Source organism: Pelodiscus sinensis, chromosome 2 (genome assembly GCF_049634645.1).
Source record: "Pelodiscus sinensis isolate JC-2024 chromosome 2, ASM4963464v1, whole genome shotgun sequence".
Classification (NCBI taxonomy): domain Eukaryota; kingdom Metazoa; phylum Chordata; order Testudines; family Trionychidae; genus Pelodiscus; species Pelodiscus sinensis.
In genome coordinates, this window is record NC_134712.1 from 237,754,559 (window position 1) to 237,770,659 (window position 16,101).

The following is a 16,101-nucleotide window of genomic DNA, read 5'->3' on the forward strand; positions in this document are numbered from 1 at the left end:
GTGACTTATTAGTGTAATTTCTGTCCTGTCCTTTGTAGTGACTGTGTTATCTGTAACATAGTAGTAGCATTTAACAACTAAGTTTACCCTGTAACAATAAAATAGTAACTGTTTAAGCTTTAACCTGACTCCTTCAGTTGCTGTAACAGAACCAAGCACAATTTAAAAGAACTTCAGCCGGTCATAAGGGACATATATAGGGAGAGCTGGGGCGTTTTGGATCATGTCGCTTCCAGGCGACAGATCCGTTGGGGCACCTCTCAGCCTCCCCAGGCTGCCTGCTGCGAAGGGATTTCTGTATCCTAGCAGCTAAAATCTGAGGTGTTATAAGCTCTCCCTGTAAACTTGTTGGGGTGCTCGTCAACCTTCTCCAGGTTGCCCACTGCAAGGGACCCCGGTCTCAGCAGTTGAAGTCTCGGGTGTATAGCACACACACACCACTCACTGCCCTGACCGTCGGTTGGCAGAATTGGGGCACCTGTCAACCTCCTCCAGGTTGCCCGCTGCAAGGGACCCCGGTCTCAGCAGTTGAAGTCTCGGTTGTATAACACACACGCACACACTGCCCTGACCATCTGCTGACAGCTACCTCTTTGAAATATGGCATCATTGCACAACAGAGTCCTTAGGAGAGGAATTATCCAATGGAAACTGCAGAGGTAATCTAGATAGATAGAATCTATCAAATGGAATTTGGCAAGACAACTAATTCTAGCAAAAAGAATGGTGGGATCTTTAATTGTATGGTTTGCCATTGATGTCTAATTCAAAGCAAAACAAACCAGATTTTTTTCTTCATCTCTAGCTCCTTTGCCCTGCTTCCCCAGTGCAAAAGATCTGGACAACTTTCCTACCAAAGTACCTTAGGATTCCTCCATTTTAGCACAGCTAATTACATCCATTCTACTTGGGAGATGGCATGGTTGGAGTGCTCTTGTGTTCTATCAATCTTTTCCCTCCATTAATCTTAGCTCAAACACCAGACCTAAGGACCTCATATGTTATCCACAGCAACTTAATGTTCCATAATATCTGGCTGGACATTGGTTTTAATACACACTTAACAAGGCGGCACTCTTCTTTATCAATACCACTGCATATAGCAACCAGATTTTTCTGTGATGTTTTTCATTGAGTGGCTAAATTAATGTAATTCCACAAGATTACTGCCCAGTGCCATCTGGCTGCAAATATGGACTGTATAAAGACAACATGAATTAGAAATAGAATTTAGTCTATAGTTGTTAAATGCAGGGATATTTTAACCAAGGCAATTAATAATTCAAGATTTTCAAGTCTTCTAGTGCCCACATTAACTGCAGCCAGCTTCTTCATATCACCATTTCAGCAGGGAATTACAACCTCTTTTCTTCTACTAGTGCTCAAATTAATTTATCCCAAGCCTGCTTCCCTCTCCCTTAGGATCAAAGGTTGATTTATGTTCTTAGAGGTGTCTGAAAGTAACTGTTAATAGGGACAGTTGACACAACCAATCCTAGGCATCTTATATTTTATGTTGCTTAGGGAAGAACATAAAGATGAAATCACAAACAAAATTAATGTTAAGCAAAACATAAACACAGCTAAACTAAAGCATTATGAAAAGTGTAGCTGTCTAGGCCATACACCAAATTGTAGAGAATACTGATTAAACAAGATGAAACACTTCCATTGTAGATCTTTATGTTGTCCATCTGAAGCCAGCCTGTGAGTGTTCTTCAGAGGTCCAGCAAGATGTGAGAGTTCATCTTAATTACTCCCTTCTCTCATAATCATGTGTCTCTGTGAGCCCAGGTGTTGAGTCCTCATTAGCATGTTGAATGTTATCTCACTCTTTCATTCAGACATTAATACACTGCCATAACTGTGCATCAAAGTTACAATGCAAAATTGATTAGACTCTATATAATTTTTTTCAGATATAGAGTTTTAAAATTTCCTTTATTAATTTACATTAGTTTACAGCTGTGCATTTTGAAAGCCTTTCAAATTTTCAACCTGAGTGAGTCATTTAACACAAATAATATAAAAACTATTAACATAAAATCCAACTAATCAGTTCAAGAAAGACTAACACTATGGTGCCTCTAAATATACATATTTGCAATGCATTCATATGCTTTTATATATAAAATGAAGAAAATTTACCTTTGTATCAGTTTTGTATAAATGACCAGTTTCAGAGTTTTCTTATATATTTATTTGCTTTATGAGTATCCTGAACTTTAAACTAAATATTTAAATGTTCATAAAAACATCAAAGGCATTTTTCATTCTTCCTAGGATGGTCTTACACCAAATACACAATACCTAAGGCATCTGTTTTAAAGAAGTGCATGTACAAAGTTTAGTCTACTATAAAAAACAGTGCTAGGAGAACAGGAAAAACATTGTCTGAGCCAAAGGCGCCAACTACAATATTATCAATTTCATGCAGCTTACCTTAGGAAAAATAAAGTAATGTAGGAAAGGGGATTGATTTAACAAGAGCAGAGAAAAACAGCACCTTATTCTTGTCTCTGTAACAGAAAGAGTTCATGGCTGTTAAAGAGAGATTCAAACATAGCTTTTTCCTAAGGCTTGGTCTACATTACTAACTTACATTGGCGTAACTATGATGCTCTGGGATATGGAAAATCCATATGACTGAGCAATGTAGCTATATCGTCTTAACCCCCAGCACAGAGAGTGCTATGTTGACGGGAAAAGTACACCAATGGAAGAACCTCTCTCATTGTGTAGGTAGCATCTTCACTAAGTGCTACAGCAGCACAACTGCAGTGCTGTAAGTGTAGATAAGCCCTTATTGTCATCTATTGATTATGTGTTTCTGTGATTCCTTTCTGGAAAGAATGTCTCAATGGGTAAGCCAACCCAATCTTGTGTTCAATTTGCTCTTGAGGTGAATGCTCAATAGGTATAAAAGTCATTTTGCTATTTCTAGGGGATAAAAATGTTTCAGTTCTTTCTGTGTAATGCTCACAATTACATGCTTTTGCTGAATTATACAGAAGTGATTTTTACACTATGCTGTTATGGAAAATACTTCATGATCCTATTTTTCCTTCTGTTCCACCTACCAACATTTCAGGTTTCTTTAACTAGCTTCGTCCACCTTACCTATTCTGTCAGGTTGGAATTCACCATGGTTTGATATCAAATGCTAGATTTTGGAAGAGTTATTTTTCATTGATATATGTCTTTCTGCTACTGTGGTTAAAAAATACCAAGAAGAAGAGTACACAAAGATAAGGTAAGTGAGCGAATAACAACAGCCAGAAATGAACGAATGCAATATTCCCCTGGATAGAAAAGATACCTTATCTCAAACAGCACTTTTCAAATAAACCTACTTATAAACAAAAGAAAGACAAGACATTTTGAGAAGAACAATCTGACAAAGGAAATGAAATTGAAATAGCAACATAATGATAATTTCAGTCAAAAATTTCAGATACTGCAACAATCTGGCTTATATAAAGTTAAAACAGGATTACCTCGTCATAAACGTAAGGGTACTCTGCACCTACAGCCACCAACTTCAGCAACAGAACACCACTTGTCATCACCTACAGCCCCCAACTTAAACCTGTCCAACACATTATCAATAAACTACAGCCTATACTGGAACAGAATACTAAACTCCGAGAGGCTCTGAGAGACAGACCCATAGTCTCCTATAGACAACCACCTAACCTCAAGATGATTCTTACCAACAACCACAGGACATACCACACTAATAGCAACCCTGGTACCTTCCCTTGCAACAAACCCCATTGCCAGCTTTGTCCACATATTCACTCTGCTGATACCATTATTGGACCTAACCAAGTGAGTTATAAGATCAAGAACACATATTCCTGCACATCCAGAAATATAATTTGTGCAATCATGTGCCAAAAGTGCCTGTCTGCTATGTACATTGGACAAACGTCTCAGACACTTTGCAAAAGGATCAATGACCACAAAACAGATATCAGACAGGATCACAAAGAAAAAACAGTTTCTTGCCATTTCAACCAGAAAGGACATTGTCTCAACGACTTGATTACCTGCATCCTGCTTCAAAAGCCTTTTAAGACTTTGCTTGAAAGAGAATCCTCTGAACTGTCATTCATGCTTAAATTCGACACTTTACACTCAAGTTTGAATAAAGATGCTAATTATCTTACCCATTACAAAGATAGCTTAATTATCACCTCTAATATCATTAGCTCACAGACATTTACCTTCCCCCCCATCCCTCTTCTGTTCTGAAATTTGATTTGTCCTTTTCATATGTGTTCTTTTTTTTTAATTGTATCCTTTGGTATATATGGTTGTGACAATTTTCTTCCACTATGTGATCTGAGGAAGTGGGTTTGGCCCACTAAACCTCATCACCTATTAAACCATCTTGTTAGTCTTTAAAGTGCTACATAGTCCTGTTTTTTTCTCTGTCACTGTTATTACATTCTATTGTTTATGTACAAGTAATAAGGTGATATGAAGAATGCCAGGGAGATCAAAGCCAAAGATGCCATCAGTAGTGGCAGTCAGATATTCTAACTTATAATGCTTTCTGATATTGAAATAAGCACACTGTAAGCAAATCAGATGTTCTGCTTTAAGTGAGACCATCTTAAGTTCTGAAGCTGTATCTTGCTATTCCCTTATGTGTGCTCATTCATCCCACTCCCTACTGGTTCAGTCTGCTTGTCCTTCAATTTTACTAAATCAGCACTCCTACAAACTGCCTTCTGAGGAAAATCATGCAAGGAATTGGACAACTTAACACCAAGACCAGCAAAAAGAAGATCTGTAGCTTTAACTGCCCTTAATTTAAAAACAATCACGTGACTGAGAGGAAAAATTTCCCAGAATGATATTCAGAGAAGAAATCCCTCCTTCAAAGTAATTGTGGAATGTGAGGGGGACACACAATTTTAGACTACAGAGTAGAATTTTGTACCTGGTAATTCTTCTCTGTGATATCCTAAAAGTGCAAATTAATGCGTACAATCTGCTATGTACTTGACTGACAAGCAGAGTGACCATAGAAGGACAGAATTTAGATACTCTTTAAGGTTAAATGCCTCCCCTCTCCTGAGAGCTCCAACTGAGTGGTAACTTAAATCAAAATAGAACTTAACAAAAATGACTTCACAGAATCAAAACATTGGCAAGGTGGGTGTCTGCATAAGTAGAAGTGAACTGCAGAAATGCGAGTCACCACACAAGAAATACAGACTAATGTCAGTATTGTTTGTAATATGCACACTAATATCATCTGAGCAGTATATCCCCAACCAAAATGCAAAGAAATACACAGAGGGAAACCAATATGTCAGGTGCTACACAGAGCCATCAACTAGTAAGATTGAGAACCCAATTCTGTCTCCTGCCATTAAAAATTCAACCCCCAACAAACAATCATGTTCAACTAACAAGCTGTACCAAAAGCTTTTTCAGAAAAAGGCTTCTTCCTCACAGAAAGAGGTTTACCACTGTTGGAAAAACCTCTCCGTTCTTTCCACTTTCTCTTGAAAAGAACGCAATAGCAGTGTGGACTTAAGTGTAGGTTTTCTGGAAAGCTTCTTTCGGAAGACTGAAAGATCTTCTGGAATAACTTTTTTCGAAAGAAAAGACAGAACTATGTAGTACTTTAAAGACTAACAAGATGGTTTATTAGGTGATGAGCTTTCGTGGGCCAGACCCACTTCCTCAGATAAATGTGTGGAAGAAAATTGGCACAACCATATATACCAAAGTGATACAATCAAAAATTGTTAGTCTTTAAAGTGCTACATAGTTCTGTCTTTTGTTTCAGCTAGACCAGACTAACACAGCTGCATCTCTATCACTTTTTTCGAAAGAGAGCATCAACACAGTAAAAGCCCAATGAAAAAGCGATCTGCTTTTTTGAAAGATAGCATCCACATTGGACGCTATCTCACATTTCAATTGTGATTACTGTGGACGGAGTGGCCACCAGAGCACCTGTGCTTTTTTCCTAGAGGCCTCTTCTATCGAAAAAACACTCTCTTCTGCGTCCACACACACCTTTTCCCGAAAAAGCTTTTTCCGAAAAAGGCTTCTTCCTCATAGAAAGAGGTTTACCACTGTTGGAAAAACCCCTTCATTCTTTCGACTTTTTGTTGAAAGAACGCAAAAGCAGTGTGGACTTAAGTGTAGTTTTTCTGGAAAAACACTTGTTTTTCCAGAAAAACTCTGCAGTGTAGACATACCCTAGGAGTCTTCAGTTTCCTTCCCCTGATATGCCCCTGAGTGGAAGAGGATGTGTGGCCAAACCCCATAGATCTCTGTGGGTGATTCAGTTGCAGGCATTGGAGTAATAATTGCCTCTCTGTAGAGGGTCTCAGAATAAATACATACTGGGAAGACTCAGTGAGAGAAGCCTTGAAGGAGCCGCTGCCAGTGAACAGTGCAAGACTTTCTTCATTGGTTCCATATCTAGCTTTCTAAGCTAAGAGGTGACTGAGTTTTTAAAGAGGTATTGTATGTACGTCCGTCCATACAAATATAGATAAATTAATTAATTAATTAATAAAAGGCACAAGAGCACACACAGAAATAAAAGAACAACCTCAAAGAGGGTTCAGTTAAAAAGAGTAAGTATGTGATCCTAGCAGAAGAATGAACGGCCTGCTTTGTTCTGGCTTAGCTCTCCAGAAGCAAGAAGTAAAGTGAATCTATGCAGAGACAAGGCAGGAAAGGAAATGGCTCAGGAATATGCTAAGCAGGGTTTAAAGTAACTTAAATTTCTTACAGGTACTGTACTATCACAACTCACCCCCCTGGATATCACAGCAGGGAGAGGGAGGAGAGTTGCGATACAACAGTACCTATAAGAAATGTAAGTGTGGGGATGGAGTGGGGGGTTCAGGGCAGAGGACTGGGGTATGGAGGGATGCAAGAGTCAGGGCAGGTGGCTGGGGATGTATGGGGGTGCATAATGGGCTCAGGGCAGAGGGTGCATGAGTGAGAGCAGGGGGCTGGAAGTGTCAGAAGAGGTGCGGGAGGCAGGTCAGGGGGCTGGGGACATGGGGGTTGTAGGAGTGAGAACTGGGGTGTTTGAAGGGCTCAGGGCAGTAGGTTGAGGTGTGGGGGGAGGTGCAGGTGTCAGTGTTGGGATGTATGAGGGGCTCAGGGATTGGGCTGTGGGGAGCTGCAGGAGGCAGGGTGTTAGGTGTGTGTGAGGCGGGGGGTGGAGGGGAGTGCAGGGGAAGAAAGTTAATTCGCAAGGGCCAGACTAGGCCCCACTGCTGCCAGCCCAGCAGATGGAAAGCAGACAGTGTGGACTACCCCAAGATCAGGGCCAGAAGTCAGGCTGCTGCAACCACAGCCAGACAGGGGTCAATTCCATGTCCCACACCCTGGCAGAAGCAAGCCTGGGCTGCGCCACTGCATCAGGAGTGGGGCCACAGACAGATGGAGGCCAGACTGCAGGGCCTGTCCCATGACTGGGGCTTGAGCTGGGCTGCCAGAGCTGCAGCCAGACAAGGGCCGATACCATGTTCTGCTACCCATCAGGAGTGTGACCAGGGCTGGGACAGAGGGGAGCGAGACCGCGGAGCCTGCCTCATAATCAGGGTTGGGACCAGGCTGCTGTGGCCACAGGTGCAGCCGGATAGGGGCTCTTTCTATGCCCTAGTACTTGGCAGAAGTGGGGACAGGCACCATGGCCAGATAGGAGCTGCTATCATTAGAGCAAGTTTAACAGTCCAAATAGAAAAGTAATAATTCTAAGATCTACAGAGTTGATTCTATGCTGCATGTAATTTATGAAATGCATATATTTTAATACTGATAAAACCGAGGATTTAATTGCATTTAGTTTTGCAAGTAACCATGAATAAAATCAATTGTTAAGGTAAAGTTTCAAAGTGTGTGTTCTTGAAAGATAACTAAGGCTGGCCAGATTCAGCCAACCTTACACTGACTAGTACTCCTCACTGCTCATTTAGTAAACTTTATAATCTCTTAAAGTTTTTCCTGCTGCGCAACAGAATGATGTCATCAGGATCTCTGGCTGGGAAAGTGGCCAGACAGAGGGGGGGTAGGCAAACAGAGCGAGCAGTGGGCACAACCACCTAGTAATTGTATAAATACAAGCTGCCTAACTTTCTAACGTGCTCATCACCCATACATCTCAATGAAGTCAACTGGAGCTGCAGGTGCTCAGCATTTCTGATAGTCACTTATATTTAATTAAAACTCTGGTGCAAAAGATTATTTATTTTTAAATAACTTCAAACTCATTTACAGAAATAAGGTATTTTTCTAAATCCTGAATGTTGTTTCCATATTTTCTGACCAATGCTTTTGAATATGAAAAGTATTTCAGATCACAGGTTATTTGAAATCCATTGTTTATAACAAGAATTACCTAGTATAATCATATCATATCAATTGCCTCTCACAACACTTTACTGAGAAAGATAACAATTATCAAGGTAAAATAAATAATAGTAGAGGGAAAGAGAAACACAGAAGTATAGGAAAGGGAGAAAAAAAGATACATTTTCAGTTTAGATTTGATATGAAATTAAATTATTTACATAAATCATCACAAAATTAATTTTGAAACTAGAACATGTATTAGTTATAAAAATCAAACAATGAAACCAGTCAGAGAAATGCTAGAACCACTTTTTCTGATATCATACGTTTTACTAAAAATAATTGGATGGATAATTGTTTCTCTGAACTCTGGAAATGCAGGAATCATAAGAGATTTGTAAATAACCATAAGTTGTTGGAGCAGATTCCCAATAGCTTGAGAAAAATGGAGCAAAATACCTGATTAAGTCTTTTGAGTCCAATTAGTTTTGAGAGAAATATAAAGAAGGTGATACAAAGGCCTTAGAAAATCTACAAGGAACATGTATCTGTACAAAGTACTTCTCAACCTGCTGTGTTTATGAGAGTCAATATCTTATCTATTGATTTAAACATGCATATTTTTTTTCTCTTAAGTAGATATATAACTATCCGTCATGTACATCACTGTGTGTTAAAACCATCACAGGATTATTTTGTAAGACTCCTGAAAAAATAATTCCCCTACCTCAAAGTTAAGAAATGTACATATCTTCTTTGTATCATTTTTTTTTCAATTTAAATCTAAGTATAAATTCACAAACATCCAGTTCTATCCAGAAGAGTTGATATTTTCCCTAAAGACTGAATGACTTCAGGGAAAATGACAGTGAAGGAATACAAGCACTAGCTTGAGACAAAGATAATACAAGCAGATCCTATGCAACATCCTTCATTGCTGTGCCAATGAATTTGAAACATAACCTACAACACCTTACTATTCCAGTCCTAGCTTTCCTTCAGCAAAGAGTGACAATGATTCTAAATTATGTGGTGGTTCTGAGACATACACAGATCGGTTAGGTCTACTTGCTGGGGGATAAGTATGAATTAAGATATGCAACTCCAGCTACCTCTATTACATAGCTGAAGTTCAACTATCTTAAATAAAATTTTGGCGCCATCCACATAGCTGGAGGTCGATGAGAGCACACTCCTTACTCCTCATAGGAGCAGGACTACTGGCGCCAACAAGAGCTCCCGCTGAATTCAAATTCGCATGTCTTCACTAGACCTGCTAATTTGAATACTGGAAGATTGACTGAGGCAGTTTCGATCTTCTCTGTAGCGTAGACATGGCCACAGGGTCTAAGATAAGGCCAAACTTACTTTCATGTGCGATTATAGTTAGAATCTGAATTGCAGTCTCCAAAGGTGAAAGTTAGGTGCATTGTAACCCACTCTCATCCCTCTTCTTGTGTTACTCCAAATCCAAAATGAATGGAAATTTGAAGTCACGAAAAAAAAAACTGAGAAAAGACAAACACGAATATCATTTTTGCTGCTCTTGCAAATGTGGATAATTAAGTCAAGTTTGGCTATAGTGACAGAAGCCATTCTCAGCTATTGTTCAGAGCATCATTAATCCCTGTCTCAGAGGGGTAGCCATGTTAGTCTGTAACAAATTGCAAACTCCATGCATCTGACAAAGTGGTTTTGACCCATGAAAGCTTATGCCAGTGTTTCTCAAACTGTGCTCCACGAGACTTCTCCAGGGGCTCTACGAGGTTGACATACTGGAAACATCGATATGTACAACACATACAGTCAATGGACCGCTAGGGCTCTGCATAAATTTTTACACATGTAAAGAGCTCCGGAACCCCAAAAGTTTGAGAACTGCTGGCTTATGCCCAAATAAATGTGTTAGTCTCTAAAGTACCACAGGTCTCCATGTTGTTTTTACGGATACAGACTAACATGGATACCCTTCTGATCCTTAAGAAGAACAGTCTAACCCAGTGTTTTTTAAACTGTGTTCTGCGGCACACCAGTGTGCCACAAGGCAGTGGGAGGTGTGCGGTGGAGAACAACAGCATTCAAAATGGCCGACTTTAAAGGGGAGGCGACCTTTTTTTGTTTGTTTGTTGGTTTGTTTGGCTCAATAACTTTTCTCCCGACCCTTCTTTTTTTGGGGGGGGGGAGGGGGAGAAGTACGGGGGGGGGGGGGGCATTAACTTTTTCCTGCCCCCTCCTTTTTTTTTTGCTCAACAAAAAAAATCCTTGGTGTTCCTCATAAAAAAATTGTTTGGTGTTCCTCGGTCTTAAAAAGTTTAAGAAACACTGGTCTAACCAAATCCCTGATGCACTGAACTGTATGTACAGATGGGGTAAGACATTCATTCTATCATGCTTTTTACTATGGTGTTTACAATCCATATTACTAATTCCCCAACACTTGATACATTGCTATTTATCATTACCTTTGCTCACAGACTTTAGCTAGTTTTCAATCGATGGTACAGTGTTTATATTTAATGAGTTTAAATTAAATATACAAATAAACTACAGTTCCTTGTTAAATCACTACATGCTTTTCTAAAATGTAGACAGTAAGGCTATTGACATCTCTTTGTCCACTTATTTTGTAAGTTATATATTTTTAAAAGCCACCAAGGTTTTAAATTCATAATTTCCCTTTGCAGATGCATGCTGTTCACACTATGTTTTTCTGTTATCTAAGTACTTATATTGCATACTAATTACTAACATATTTTACTCCTTAATTTTCCACCCATTTGAAGAGGAATTTAGGTTTTAGTTTCCTGATAGGTCCTCCAGTTAGCAATGACTTTTCAAAAAGAATATGCCAGAAATTCAGTAAGTTAATTAGCTAATTGCCTGAAGGCCCTGATTTGTGTATGCATATTTTCCAAGTTATCTTTTTTCCATTTTACAGCAATATATGACAGTTTTCATATTGTACATTTTCTTTTTCTTTATTTTTCTTCCTGAATGTTAAAAAGCAGTTCAACAGAATTGTACTTGATTCAGTCCTTTAATTAATGGGCCTATAAAAACTCTATAGAGTTTCCTAATATATATTAGTATGCCATTTTTTGCTATATTCATGGATTTTCAGATTTCCACTGTACCATGTGAAATGGTTTCGTAATTCCTCAAGATGTATTTACTCACGATCCAGTACCCAGTACCGTTTGTATCGCTGTGTTACATGAATCCACCTTTGAATTATTGTAGCTTATCATTAACACTAAGCTCCCTTTTCTTATGCTCAAACATACTTCTTACCCTCTTTGTTGGTAAGAAGTAGATTCACAATGGTGTCTCCAAGCCAGACCAGACCATGAATGTGATGGGGGGTACTTGGCCCTTCCTAGGCCCTTGATGGAAGCTCTGCAGTCAACAGTACCCCACTGCAGGAAGAAACAGAAGAGGTATGGTCCTCCAGGCTTGCCTACAGGGTCTCATGGAAGCAGTCAATCAGAGCTCAAAAATCTCAGATACAAGGAGCTGCAGGGTCTGACCAGGTCAGTTCTTGGGTGGGGCAGGGAAAGGGAGGGAGCAGCAGCAGCAACAACTTCTCTTCCATGGCCACAGGAGCTTGAGTGGTTGCATTTACTTAACATGGGAGATAATTCTAGTAGATATATACTCCTCTGGAAAGGTGTGGCTTGAACTTCTGGAGACCTGCCTCGCAAGGATGGCAACCTTCAGGTGGTGCCAGGAGTGGGGGAAAGATTGCAGAATCATATTGAACTGCTAGGAGGCACTTGAGGTGAGTTGTCCCCACCCCTTATAATGAGTATGTCCTCTTTATAACTTAGGAATTTTTAAAGATCCGTATTTCTCAACCAATGAATGACTGAGTGCACTGTGTGAGAGTAACTGACATTCACATAAACTTATCCTGTATTTTCTGTGTCCTTATCCAAGAATATTTCACATCACTGTAATTCTTGGAATTATTGTATTGCCTAGTCTTGTAAATATTTGTAAGTGCAAAGCCACCGCTTTAACAAATCCCACAGAATTAACAGTCAACCATGTTAACATCCTATTTGTGAGAATCATTCCCCTCAAACTCCCGTGATGCATACCAAGTCGTATCATTCATCACTTGTAACTTACTTTGCTTACCAGCCACGTTTTGCATTTTTGCACAGACACCAGTATACATTTATTAAGCAATAGCCCCCTATTATTTTAATTGCCTAACTGAAGCCTTGAACTCAGGAAGCTGTTCCACCTAAGCCATTCAGTTCTCATCACAGAGACAGAATTCTAATATTTCATAAGGTTTCAGGTTTCATGTCTATAGAACATACTTTGTCATTCATCCAATTAATTTCGAGCATCAGTTTTCTTTTTTCTTCACTACCGCTTTGCACTGGAAGGCTCTTTAAGATATGTAACTCTGTGTGTCCTAGTTTGAATTCTCTTCTCAAAACTATACATTTGATAGAATCAAGGACAAATCTTTCTGGATCATGTACTCTTTCTGGATTACAAAAAAGCCGAGGCCAGGGTCTTTTCCATTAAGCCTGCATTTCTCAAACTATGGGTCTCTCCCCCCAGGGGTCACGATCAACTTAGAGGGGGGTCACGATATCACAAAGTTTGAGAACCCCTGCATTAAGTTACTAAGATTGCTTGCTGCTGCTTCTTCTCTGATGATTCACTTTCAGTGGCTTTCTTGTGCTCACTACCTGGATTACCAAATGTAGCGTGCGTCTTTTTAACCTAATCATCCTCCAGTTTAACAGCAGAATCTCTATTGCTGGTTTCTACACCAAATGCCCCCTGACAGGTTCCCATTCTTTTTGGCCACAATTTTCTATCATCCTTTCTCCATTTCAATAGTTCAAAGTAGCGTGTCTCTAGAAAGCACCCTCAAATGTCTTATCTGATTGAGCGTTCTATATTTCTGACAGCCATCTTGTGCTGAATGAAAGCCAGTTTGCATTTTCTAAATCTATAGTGTATTTGGTTGTATTCCTAACCTTGTCATTGAGTTACTATGTGGCCTGGTGTAAGTTACTTGACATCTTTTTAAACGTGTATAGTGATTTTGATTTTTCATTAAATAGTGCTTATAAAATCCTGAGACTCTCAGATTGATATGTGCTGTACAAGTTCTTCTCTATCAGGTTAACTAGGCTCTTTTGGTAGGATTTTCATATCCCAGTAGATGTTCTTACTTTAATGATGGAATTCTCTGTTAAAACTTATAGGAACTAGGCACAGGATTTCATCTGTTTGCTTTCATTTTATTTGTTTATTATGTTGACTGACTTGTTACACTACACTTTATATGCATCAAGATGCTTTCCCACCCCTAACACAGAACTTTCAAACCATGTAAATTAAACAGTTCACCAATCTGTAGTTTATTTTCAGACATTTATCATATCTGTATTATTTAATTCTCTTCCCTTTGTTAGTCACTAATTTCAATGAAGTCACACTCAGGTGGACCCTTAAAATTCCAGATGTAATAACATATTTACATTTTAGATTAAGAGTTTATTAAAGTTATGCACCTTTAAAAAGTTATTCATATGTCTTTTCAGCAAATACTCCGCATATGCACATCTGAAAATTCTGGTAATAAAGCAAAACTAGGGCACATAAAGCCCCAATCTTTAATTGAACTGATTGGCCCAGCATATTCAAAAGATCTGCATTAATGTCATGTGGTTTTGGTTTTGCTTTTATTCCCCCACAATTTAAACTCTACAAGGCAGAGATCTAATATGTTCTGGGTACTACCACAAAATAAACCATAATAAAATTGGCAGCCAACAACATTCTAGTAGTGGTTCTCAACCAGGGCCAGTCAGCAAGCAGCTGCCATCCATGTGACATCCTCAAGGTCAGACAGGTAGTGTATATATATATATATATATATATTGTGCAGTTGTGACCCACATAATTTGATTCCTCTAGGTAATACAATCCCACACTAAATAAAAAGGTTAGCCTCCCAAGTTCCTAAATAAATCAACTTTTATAAGACTATTTACAATAATGTTTATTCTCATTTTCTGCTTCACTTTCTACAGCTATTATTTCTCCTCTGATCACAGGCTACTGAATAAGATGAAAATTACCAGTGAAATGCTAGCACTGCTTCTAGTTTGTCTATGGATTTATGATGAAGTGAACAAATGCTCAAAAGGTCCTTTATCCAATTTAATACATCAATAATAGAGACTTAAAGACTGTTAATTTTCAATACTTTTTGTTAATTTAAAAATTAACAAAACACTATTTAATGTAATTGTTTCACGAGCTTTAACAACGTTAACTGTTCTGTTTTTTTCAAGGTAAACATTCTCTCTTTTGCACATTATCATTATCTTTTATTATAAAATGTAACTTACTTTGTAATACGGTCAATATTAGCAATTTGTTTCTGGTTCCGGATTATTTCAATAGCTGCCCAAAGATGCTGGATAGCTTTTGTATCTGCCTGTCGTCTTTTCGTTAAGCGTGCCATGACCCACTTGCTTGTTTAGCTGCAACTGATAAAAAAAAGAAAAAAAAATTGGTCATGAATTATGAAATGGATTACATGATGATTATCTTACACAAAATAATTTTATAAGACAAATCCAATTTGTATACTGCAATATGTTTTATGTTCAGACAGCTCCTTAGACCATAAACTACATATCTAATACAAGTTTCTTTGGCAGATTCTTTTATATTAAAAAGATTCCAGGGACACATGAAACTGAGTAGTGAAATGACCAAATCAACAGGAAATAGATGGAATTAGCAGTCTCAAACTACTTATGAAAAATCAATTGGCTTGAAATCAATCTCACTAGTCTCTTAGCTATATGAAAAGGGTAAAATTCACTCTGGCCCAGGGGTCTTAATGGGCCCTTTGCATTATTTTAAGCCTTCAATACAGGGCTTAAATGGTGTCATTGAAAGTCTTCAGCAGTAGGGTGAGTTTTATCCAATGTTAATATGACAACACAGTTCCTCCTTGTATTACTTGTACATTTCTATCATTAATATGGATTGTAAAATGCACACTCTATGTTGAGAAACTAAAAGCATATTTTGAAAGATAGTAAACTAAAAACAAAAATTGGAAGAAGGAATTTTCCATTATACAATAAAACCAACAGAACCAAAGCATTTACGATGCCATTTGTTCAACTAACCAACCATGAGTAGTAACGTAACATGCAGCTGGCTTTATTTACAATTTTCCCAAAAGCTGCAGGCAATGAGGTACAGATAATCTGTAAATCGCCTACAGAACAGAATCCTCTTCTTAGAAAGATTAATGATGCATACTGACCACTAAATAACTTTCTTCCAATGCCTCCATTTTCTGAATGAGAAGTAACTGATTGATGACTGCTACTAAGAGATATGTAATTAATTTTTGAGCTCCATGTCCTAAAAATGAACTCAGTGATACATAAATAGAATACGTATAACTGGGAGACAAGAGTATTTGCTTCCCCACCACTAAATAATACATAAAATGCAAAAATCACCATAATATCAGTACAGTGTTAAAGATGAGTGTTCAGGAATAAAAATCACAAGATTCCAAGATTAAAGGGACCTGATAATTTGTAACGTGTAAGCACATAACTCCCACTGTAGTGAATAAGACCTGTATGCATTTATCTTACAGGCAGGGGCGGATATAGGGCAGGGCAAACGGGGCGGCCGCCCCGGGCTCCTCGCTTAAAAAAGCCCCGCGCATGCGCCGTCGTGCCACCGCGC

The 16,101-nt window shown here is 38.6% G+C and overlaps 1 protein-coding gene across 10 annotated transcripts in view; it reads right to left on the reverse strand.

Moving 5' to 3' along the window:
- Positions 1 to 16,101, reverse strand: part of ZMYND11 (zinc finger MYND-type containing 11) — a 181,051-nt gene that overhangs the window by 74,436 nt on the left and 90,514 nt on the right. For all 10 annotated transcript variants that reach the window (XM_075922727.1, XM_075922726.1, XM_075922724.1 and 7 more), the window contains one exon: positions 14,730 to 14,870. In XM_075922727.1, the coding sequence (XP_075778842.1) occupies positions 14,730 to 14,845 (116 nt within the window). In that variant the 5' untranslated portion in view covers positions 14,846 to 14,870. The remainder of the gene's footprint in view (positions 1 to 14,729; positions 14,871 to 16,101) is intronic.